At 37.6% G+C, this 11,541-nt stretch overlaps 1 protein-coding gene across 1 annotated transcript; it reads right to left on the bottom strand.

Annotated features, from left to right (window-relative positions):
* Positions 1-860: 860 nt before the first annotated feature.
* Positions 861-1,298, bottom strand: LOC110931795 (protein PELPK1). Its single transcript, XM_022175171.2, has one exon. The coding sequence runs from the start codon at positions 1,296-1,298 to the stop codon at positions 861-863; it is 438 nt and encodes a 145-aa protein (XP_022030863.2).
* Between the last annotated feature and the right edge of the window lie 10,243 nt (positions 1,299-11,541).

Genomic DNA, 11,541 nt, shown 5'->3' on the forward strand with positions numbered 1-11,541 from the left:
AAATCATAACACCGTGGTACCCTAAGACCTACTACAAGGAGGAACCAACCACAACTATATTGAAGTGCAAGAGTGGAAAACTACATCGCTAGAGACTTGAAATACGATGATAAAAAGAATGCGAATGCTATAGAATCATATTAACAACCTTGAACCAAAAAGCAAGAATTGTTATCACCTACTTATTATGACTGCGAATTTCCTAGACATACAAGGAAAATGTATTACTCTCTAGAGATATCATTGTGATAACCAAGATAGTCCACATTTGAAACTAACAAACTCTTATATTTTATGGAAGAAAATAGCAACAAAAATGAAACCTCAATGACCGAGATACAAAATATTTCATTTTTGGACTGAAATGACAAAAATGACCTAAACTCAGGGACTATTTTGGAACTTTGATCTTTATTTTATGTACTTAAAGTAAGGTTTAATGATTTCCAATGTCAAGAAATAGCATGTTAGCCTATGAATATGCCATCATAAATCAGGAAAAGAAAACACTTGCAAAACAAATGTAGCAGTCTTAGGATCTGAAACAGCTGGGTGAAACAGTGACCATCATTGCATCCGTAGACACAATTAATGATTGTTTGATCATGGTTGGACTTTCTCATAATCATATATGGAAAAAACTTGATGCAATAAAATCTAACAGATTCAGCAATAAACTTATATAATATATTAAGGAAGTAAAAGATACATAAACAAATAATCATACAACAAAACAATGGAATCACATAAATAATCAATCAGCCTTCATCGAACTCTCTGAAACACTGAAGATCATGGTATTAATACTAGTAAAAGTAAGTGAACACATCACAAGCTTCCATAAAAGATGTTCTCTATCTCTATGGATGAGGTAGAGGAAGGTCCTTGGGCAATCCAGGTATTGTTGGCAATGTGGGCTTAGGGATATCATGGAATTCAGGCACCTTTGGTACTTCTGGTTTTGGAAGTGCTGGCAGCTCTGGCTTTGGAATTTCTGGAATTGTGGGCTTTGGAATCTCAGGAAATGTAGGCTTGGGAATCTCAGGAAGTGTGGGCTTGGGAAGCTTGGGAATTTCAGGCTTTGGAAGCACAGGGACCTCAGGTTTTGGTACCTCGGGAAGTTTGGGCTTCGGAATGTCAGGAAGTGTTGGTTTCGGAATATCTGGAACTTGAGGCTTTGGAAACTCGGGTACCTCCAATAGATTACGCGCCTCAGAAACCATATTTCCACCATTGATTGATGCTAAAGTGACTGTAACTAGTATCATGAGGAAGGAATTGAGATGGGAATTTGCCATGGTTGTTCCAAAGGGTAGAAGCTTCAATTACAAGATACTATGAAAGTGGTTTCGCTTGAGGATGTATTATTCCTGTGTTGATCTAGACTTATATAGAGCATGGGGAAAGTGATAAAGTAGATAAGTTGGTTGGAATTATTGAGAAACTGGGTATGTTAGCTCAACTTCTTATCTTTTAATACGTGTTGAAATTGTGGTATCTTATCAAAAGTTCGAGTAGAGAGTTGGTGACTTGACTGAGAGGTTTGAAGTATGTGCCTGTTTGTTTATTTATTTGATTATCTTCGTATCTATGTCCTTTGTTACTTTGATTAATCGGAAAATATCATAAAATATAATAGTTTATTGTTGCTAAAAGCGAAAGATTAAGATCCGTAACATTGTTTTTAGTCTTTATGCTATAATACTATTCTTTAGTTGTATATATAATTAACTATTGCTAATACTCACGAATTTTGCGGTGTTGAAAATTGATATGTTTGTATTTTTGGTAAAAAAGTTTACGTTACTTATCATAAACGAACTGTACGGATCGCAATCTGTATTTAAAGATTAAAATAAAACGATGCATTGTACTATAAATGCAACAAAACTGAACTGAAAAGTAAATGAAAGAAATATGTTTTTCTTGTCACACCCTCAATTTCCACTTGCAGAGTACTACGCGAGGCGTGTGACTGACCATGATCAAACCACCAATCATATTGAACAATCAAACAAATTAAATAGTTTATCAAACCAGTACGATTAGTGTCTAATAAAGTCCAAGTCCCAAGTCTTAAGTTTTTAAAACAGTGTTTGAGTGTAACAGCGGAAACATAACTTAAACAGTTCAAATAAAAGTTTTATGTTCATAGTTGTTATAGAAAGACCCAACACGGGTTAGCACGTCCACTACATTCCCAGGCTGCTATCGCATGAATCATTGAGTACCTGCAAAACATGCAGTAGGGTGTCAACATAAAGTTGGCGAGTTCACAAGTTGTCCAATTTTAGTTTCAAAAACTTATGTTCGTTAAATTACTCATTTATACCATGCCATGGAGAGCTATCCCATAAATACAAGCTACTAAACACCATGATAATACCGAAACTTTCGCACTTAAGTTGTTGTTGCCCCGTTTGTCAATGTCTATTTTCATTGACGGTTGCCGAGGACTATTAGTTCACGCCCGTCCACTCAAGGCACGGTGTGAGGTTAGTGAGACCAAAATAGCGCTACTTAACTAATATCTCGTTTGTCTGGCCCCAACGATGAATCGGTATAGTAACGTATGGACTTTGTGATAGAGTTCCGTTAAGTAGGCTAGTTCATGAAATATAAATAGTATTTAACTGAGGGTCTCACACAAGGGGAAAAACGTTGTTCGTATCCCACACAAGGAGATAATGTAATCCGTATCCCACACAAGGGGAAAATGTTGTTCGTTTAGTAAAGTGTCGTTTAGTAAAGTGTGTGAACTCACCTTGGTTTGCTCGATAGATAGTTTACTTGTTTTAACAATTGGTTAACCACGTCTTATTATAGTTACTAAGTTTAATCAGACTCGTATTCAATTAGCACCACATATTCTTACACGTATCTAACACATAGCACTTAAACATCACGTATCTCCTATCAACAAGTGGGCCATGATAACAAAATCCCAATTCTATGAATAGTAGTATAAACAAACCCAACATAGATATCTACAAGTGCGCGGTCCAAATTTACATAGCCTACTACATTAATGTGCGGCCCAACAGAATCATACGACCCAAAATTCTAGTGTGCGGCCCAATACTTGAGTGTGCTGCACACCATAAGGTGTGAGGTCATGCTTAAATCTTTTGTACGTCGTGCAGCTAACAATTGTACAATACATAAGTGTGTGAACATGCATCATTTAGTTGTACGTTGTGCGGAAAGGAGTGTGCGGCCTAACAGAATCTTGGGTGTATGGTGTGCTGTGAACAATTGTACATTATGCAGACTAAGTTGTACGTGGTGGAGTGTGCGACTAACCTCTGTGTGTGTGTGTGTGTGTCAGCACTTATCCAATCAGACCAAACACAGATTTCCCATCAATTCCTTTAATCCTAGTATTGTGTTAGGCATTTATCATTGGCATCAATTATCAAACAGTGTGTAACCCTATAGTATATGAAATCACCATTGTTTTATCATGTTCTATATACAAATCAAATTCAGAGCTCACCACCATGACTCTTATCAAAACCATAGATTTAAGCAATTCAGAAATCATGTGTTCAAATCTAGGTTAACAGTTTGTCACAACATGTGACAACTGTCAAATTTGCATATATCCGTACAATTAATTAATACTGATTAACACTTAATGACTGTGCTTAATTACAACTGATGATATAAACCGCTTTATGATTTCTGTATCATACATACATGTGCATCACATTTCATACTGTCACACCATTTATTACATACAAACTTTAGTGATAAAAGCGATGCACAAAGCACAGTTAGCACTGTTAGCGGATAACACAGAAACATGCTGACAATGTCAGTACATAGACAGACAGTGTTTTGAGACCCCGTAAGGGCCAGAGACAAGGGACTACACTAGTATGGAGTGTAGGGAAGTAAGGACCTTAAAACTTCATCACTAGGTGATAGTTTAAGTGCCGGAAGTGCCTAAAACCCACTCAAAGTGCAGAATTCTGCATTAATCAGCAAAAATCAGCATTTTAACATGCTAGTAACATGCAAAAATATGGCAAAATAGTCCTATATGCTTTCCTAAGTGTCGGGAATTAAAAGTGTCACAACGGGGCACTTAAAGAACACTAAACAGAATAACTTGACACTTTAACGAACCAGTATCTAGCCGAACAACCGGACATTACCCGGAACACCAAAATTATACTAAAAACACTGTTTTATTATTACTGAGCTAGTCATGATCCCCGAACACCCTAACACCCACTAAAATATCTAGTAATTAATTACACTAACTAGATACTTGAAATATTGATTACAAGGTAACTACATTGATTCAAATTTTACAATTAGAACCCCCCCCCCACATAGAGGTGGACGGTCATATGTGGCCCACCAAAATCTCCATGATCTTGCTAGATATGAATAGATTTCATTGGATTTAGCAAGAGATATGGTCATGTACTTAGGGGACACTAAAACCAATGGTCATTAACATTGAATGGAGATATAAGAACACTTGAACTCACACATTTCAGCACACTTCTTTCCCCCTCCTCCTCCCTTCATTTCGGCCGTGAGCCACCCCCACACCACCACCTTCATCCAACAATATTCATGCAATCCATGTTCAACACAAGATGCTAGAAAGTCCATAAGGAAGCTTGGAACTCACGGAACTTGAAGGACCTCCTTTGCTTGCTTTTATCCACTCCATTTTCATCTTGTTCTTCCCTAGCTTGAAGCTAGTAGTAAGATTCTTTTTAACTCTTGTTACCTCATATTTTTAGTGGATAAAAGATATATTATGTTGATTAACACAAGAACACTAAAAGACTTGAACTTGAATCTTGAACATAAAGCTTACATATGATGAAAAATGGATGATATGATGTTGTTTAGTGCATGAATGAAGTTTGTTTGTTGATTTCTTGAGATGATGATGTTAGTCATCACATGGAGCTTGCTAGATGGTGATTAAGCACATAATCTAGCAAGTGGGAGGATGATCATGTAATAACAAGTGTTGAAATGCTAGAGAAACAAGAAGAGGTTATAAATAAACATTTTTGTAAAACATGTTTACAAGTTGTAAACATCTAAAACTTCCAAGAGTAAGATTTACCAAGAAGTAAATACATTTTGGAGGGTAACTAAGGCTACTAAACACTTTACCAAGTTACTACGCGTTTTTGTGAAAGATCAAGTTCATGTTGTATTGTAAATGGTATAGTTTTTGCACTTGGTAAGTGCAAGATGTTTAGGGTTGGATTGTTAATCATTGTGTGTTGATTTTTGAAAAGAAAATGATATGCTAAATAGTATGGACACCTCCATTTTCAAAGGAAACTATGGTGAAATTTTCTAAAAATACAAACACTTAGAAAATATTTTCTAGACAAGTATTTACAAGTATGTTTTAAACTATGTTTTTCAACATAAACTTTGCCATAAATTTCGTTACAAAAATACAAGTATTGGAGGTTGGTTTTTGTAAATAAAAATGGATAAATATATATTTAGAATATATATTTTATATAAAGACACTTGTGTGAATATTTGTATATTTTGTTGAATAGTTATATTATTTTGGGGTAAAATAATATAACTTAACAAATACCATGTAATTTACAACTCCAAAATAATACCAAAAATCACAAGGAATGAAATATAAGTTACACACTTAATATTGTGAAGACGAACGCAAAAACGTAACTTACGAAATATTCCGGAAAGTATCGTATTAATTATATTTTTGGGTAAATGTTATTTTGGATACAAGAGGTGAAAATATGATTTTTGAACATATTAGAAAGTTATATCATATTTTTAACAAGAATAAAATATATTATTTTTGAGAAGTAAAAATATATTTTCCTAGGGTATTTAGAAGATATATGATTTTTAGGAAAAATATATATTTTCGGGAGATACAGTATTTTTGGACAGGATAAGTTTATATATATATTTTCTAAGCAAGACTTGAAAATACATTGTTTTGGGAATATATTGGATATTTCTTTAGAAAATACGTACACACCGGAATACGACGCCAATACATGGCAAGATATACCAATACAAGAATACGGACATACATGTATAAGATACCCCATCCTTGGGAAGGAAATACTTGAGAGGTATTGTAGGTCCCTTTTTCACGGAGGATTACGAACCTAAACCTTGTTATACAAACCTACTAGCGAGTGCGGAATCCAAGCTAGCAAGCAAACCGAGTTAGTAGCAAGTAGAGAAACAAACACACAAGTTCACCGATTAACACAACTTGTATTAATGCAATGAGGGTTCGGTTACAAGCTCAATGTTTACAGAAATGTTCTATAAACTCTCTAAGTGTGTGTGTGAGTTCTGGACAGAATGCTCTCAAAGCTCTCTATCTCTCGGATGTGCAAATGGCAGAACTTTTTTTACACATACACTGCATGGGTATATATATACCCAGCCTATGATGCTAGATCGAAGGATCCGATAGATGGTCCGAAGGATCATCTATCGAGGATAAGTTGTTCGAATCATCAGCATTGACCTCGAAGGATCATCCTTCGAGGTCTAACAGTCGAACTATATCTTTCGTGCACCTCGAAGGATCAACAGAATCCTTCGAGAAGCTATCCTTCGATCAGAACATCTTTCAATATACAAACTGTTGTCCAAGTCAAACCGGAGGATGGTTGACTTGGTCAACTTACAACACAAATCAGGACATCGTTACATACAGACCGAATACAGACAAAGTACAGACACAAGTGCACCAACAAACTCCCCCTTGGCTGTAGCTTTGTCTTTATCTTCTATGGTTGTAGACTCGTCTTGAACTTCGACGGTCTTTGGTCTTCGAGTTCCCAAAACTCTGATGTCCTTACAAGTCTTCAATGTCGGAGGATCTTCAAAGTCTTCACGTCTTGAAAGTAGAAAGTGTATCAACAAACTACCCGTATCATGTAGGAAGTGTGTTGACAAACTCCCCCTTAACATAAGCTCCCCCTTGAGTTATGCTCGTGAAAAGACTTTATCTTTATGAAGTGAGATCCTTGTGGTGTTGATGATGGCCAGCGGCAACTCGATCATCTTAATCTTTTGAGCGCCTTCTCGTCGTGTCTTCATTCCAGAGCTTGTCATCGACTATGTTCTCCCAGCCTTTAGAATCTGCACATGCAAGAAATCTAAACGCATAATGAGAACAACTGCTTGGAATATAGTTAACATACTCACATGACACACGAATGACCATGTCATAATCAAACACCGTCCGACAGTTTGAAAGTTTAAATTTGTCAATTTTAGTTTTTAACTTTCAAACATGCAAATTTTTGACCGTTTATGAAGATTTAGTCAGTTCGGTTTTCAGTCAGGTTTCAGGTAACGAAGACTTGAGCTCCAACATCGTACGATCGAAAATAAAGCAGAAATAAAATCTTTTTGGCTTTTATAAAGTTAAAAGACAACAATTTAAAATCCTTTGAGTGTTATCAAACGACATCACCGCTAATGTCGTGCTGATATGCACCAAACGACGAAACTGTTTAAAAGAAAAACAATAAAAGTTAAGCAGTAAATAAATATATACAGACATTCTTTTTGCGAGTTTCGAGGGTAAGAGAATCATATCAGTGTACGGTCATGCCAAAACACTCTTGTTGTTCAGTTAGTTAACATTAAGATAAGCATCCTATAACAATTATCGGTATTGTTGTCCACTTAAGCTCAACTTATCAAATGTAATCATGGCGAGGGGATACGTTAAGGTATGATTTATACTTACCGACCGGTGTTCATCCACATCACGACACATTCCCGTATCAAGGTATGCACGAGAGTTCATCTTACCGGTGAGTATACCGATTATCATCTGTTTGACCGTATAAATTGTGAGATACTCACTTATTTTGATTTGAAAACAAGTCCTATGTGATATAATCACTTATTGATGAGGAACTTGATTTTCGTATGCATGAGGGCACAGGTGCAAGTCCGTGAACAGGTCAGTACTTCCGTACAGCAGAGAGACGAACTTGATACCCGGATAGATGTGATATTTTTATCACTTATTTGATATGGACATGTGATTGTTTATCACTTATTGAGGTCGAATGCAGTATGTAAATATGTACACGTATGTATAGTATCATGGAAGATCTAGACTTGCGTCCCCGTTATTTTTCGGTAAAAGATACAACCATGATACCCAGATGATAAGCAGCATAAAGACCGAATATCTCAGAACCTCGGCAATCTATCAAACGAAATTTCGGTACTAAGACCATATGCCAATGAATGGTTCCCACCTGGTCTTTAGTCGATTAAGATTTATATCACCCTGCACACTTTAAAATGATTGTGAGCCTACCGATACATCTTATATAGAGCTGCTTATCGTTTTTCATTTAAGGTTTAAAGAGGTTTGGAAAGACCACTGATATACTATCATTTTCTCTTTTGCTCGCCAGGAAACTCATTTTTGATTTTCTATTGTTTTTGTGTTTTTGAAATTTTTCGATGTTTTTGGATTTTCAAATTTTTTGGATTTACTCCCCCTAAAATCAATAAACTAAGACAAATTTAAAACACAAAGGTATTTACAAAAATGATTTTCCGATGTTGGTTTTACTCTTGCTTGACCTTAATGCCATTTACCAATAATAAGAAGTCAAATCTAGATTTGTCAAATGCTTTGGTAAATAAGTCGGCACGTTGGTCATCGGTGTGGACCTTAACAACATCGATTAGCCTTTTCTCAAAGCAATCACGTATGAAGTGATATTTGATTTCGATGTGTTTGGTCTTTGAATGCTGCACAGGATTTTTAGTGATATCTAAAGCAGCAGAATTATCAACGTAAATAGGAGTAGTTAGGAATTCAAAACCGTAGTCCCGCATTTGTTGTTGAATCCAAAGAACTTGGGAGCAACAACTTGAGGCAGCAATGTATTCAGCTTCGCATGTTGATGTAGCTACACACGTCTGCTTCTTGCACTGCCATGTGACTAGGCGATTTCCTAAGAACTGACATCCAGCCGTTGTGGATTTACCGTCGATTTTGCATCCGCCAAAATCAGAATCACTGAAAGCTACCAATTCAAAGTTATTATCCCTAGGGTACCACAGACCGGTGTCAGGGTACGCCTTCAAATAACGAAAAATCCTTTTAACAGCAGCAAGATGTGAGGCCTTCGGGTTAACTTGATATCTGGCAAGCAGGCATGTTGGGTACATTATGTCTGGCCTAGATGTTGTGAGGTACATAAGAGATCCGATCATAGCGCGATAGTTTGAGGGACTAACAGCTTCTCCCTTCAAATCTGGAGTAATTCCGTGATTTGTTGGCAATGGGGTACCAATGGGCGTGGCATCTGACATCTGGAACCGGCTCAAGATGTCACCAACATATTTAGTCTGATGGATGAATATCCCAGACTCTGTTTGTTGTACTTGTAGGCCCAAGAAGAAGGTCATTTCCCCCATAGCACTCATCTCGAATTTATCCTGCATAATGCGCTCGAATTCCCTACACAAGACATCATTAGTAGAACCAAAAATAATGTCATCAACGTATACCTGTACCAGAAGAAGATCTCCATCTTGTTCCTTGATGAAAAGAGTACAGTCGATAAGACCTCTACGAAAACCGTTCTCCAGCAGATAGTGAGATAAGGTTGCATACCAAGCTCGTGGTGCTTGATGAAGGCCATAAAGAGCTTTGTTGAGCAACCAAACCCGATCGGGATGGATAGGATCTTCAAAACCTGGAGGCTGTTCGACGTACACCTCTTCTTCAACCACACCGTGTAAAAATGCACTTTTCACGTCCATCTGATAGACCTTGAATCCTTTGAAGGACGCATAGGCTAGAAAGATTCGAATTGCTTCGAGACGTGCCACTGGTGCATAGACTTCGTTGTAGTCGATCCCTTCAATCTGACGAAAACCTTGAACGACTAAACGAGCTTTGTTGCGGATAACAACTCCGCGGTCATCCTTTTTGCATTTGAAAACCCAACGGGTACCAATCTTCTTGTATCCAGCAGGTTTCTCTACGAGTTTCCAGACACCCAGCTTCTGGAATTGTTGCAGTTCTTCCTGCATTGCTTCAACCCAAGCGTTATCTTTCAAGGCTTCTTTCCACGTTCTTGGTTCTTCTTGTGAGACATAACACGCGAAGGACCAATCGTTTTGTTGCCCGGATTCTCGAATAGCTGCATACAAGCCTGCATTGTTGTTGTTTCGCAACATGTTTCTTGTTTGTACGCCACTTCGCACATTTCCAATGATGTTTTGTTGAGGATGGGTATTATGAATCCTTGTTTCTGGATTATCTGGAACTGGAACATTTATACCCAGGTTGTTAAGATTAAGATCAACAACCAATTCAAGACCCGGAATTGACGAAGAGGATGATGCAGTAGTCTCAGCTGTTCTATGTGTATCCACTGGAGGAGTACCTTCAGAAGTACCATGAACTGCTGTTGTAGGAGCTTCTTGATCTGCATCTAGAAATTCATCATCCTCTGAAGATTCGTTCAATTCGTTTGCATCATGAAAATCCTCATTGTTGAGAGTATTATTGTTCACCGAAGAAGATGGTTCTTGATTAACAAGAATTGGACGAACCACCGGTGAAACTGTTGCATTGTCACTCTCGAAAAACATCCTAGCCGCAGCATTTTCTTCAACGGCTTCAACATTGATCGAATTGAAGAAGTCATCGTACTCAAACATCCAAGGTTGACCCGGATTTTTGACTGGCAAGGTGTGCCTTTGTACTCTGACCTCAGACCATTCCTCGACCCTTTTAGTCTCTAGATTCCAGACTCGTAAGTTAGGGGTGGCATACCCAAGAAAGTATCCATCAATTGCTCTTGCCCCAAACTTTCCATTAGGATCGATGATTGTGCATGGAGCTCCAAACGGTTCTAGATAAGACAAATCTGGTTTCCGTTTTTGAAGAAGCTCAAAGCAGGTCTTGTTGTGTCTTTTGACTGTAAGGACTCTGTTCAATGTATAGCATGCAGAGGCCACAGCTTCAGTCCAGAATGGAATGGGCAACTGTGACTCTACCAACATTGTCCTAGCAGTCTCGATCAATGTGCGGTTCTTACGTTCAGCGACACCATTCTGTTGAGGAGTATAAGCTGCACTAAACTCATGAAGAATACCCTTTGAAGTGCAGAACTCCGACATGGAATGATTTTTAAATTCAGTACCATTGTCGCTACGTATCCGTCTAACCTTCAACTTATACAAATTCTCAATCTGAATGATCAAGTTTTTGATAATACCAAAGGTTTCACTCTTGTGTGCCATGAACGCAACCCAAGAAAATCTTGAATAATCATCAGTAACCACGAGGCAGTATTGATCACCCCGAATACTCTTGTGCTTGACAGGACCGAACAAATCCATGTGCAAACGTTCAAGAGGAACTGCCACCGTGTTGATCTTCTTTGTAGGGTGCTTCTTCTTTGTTTGCTTTCCTTTCTGGCACGAAACACAGACGTCTTGAAGATGGAAATTTTTGAGTGGAACACCATTCACCAGTTCATTTGAAACCAA

The sequence above is a fragment of the Helianthus annuus genome, chromosome 3, assembly GCF_002127325.2.
Source record: "Helianthus annuus cultivar XRQ/B chromosome 3, HanXRQr2.0-SUNRISE, whole genome shotgun sequence".
NCBI lineage: Eukaryota > Viridiplantae > Streptophyta > Magnoliopsida > Asterales > Asteraceae > Helianthus > Helianthus annuus.

What these genes read in the sequence shown, in the direction of transcription:
- LOC110931795 (XM_022175171.2), bottom strand. Translation starts at nt 1,298, where the DNA reads ATGGCAAATTCCCATCTCAATTCCTTCCTCATGATACTAGTTACAGTC.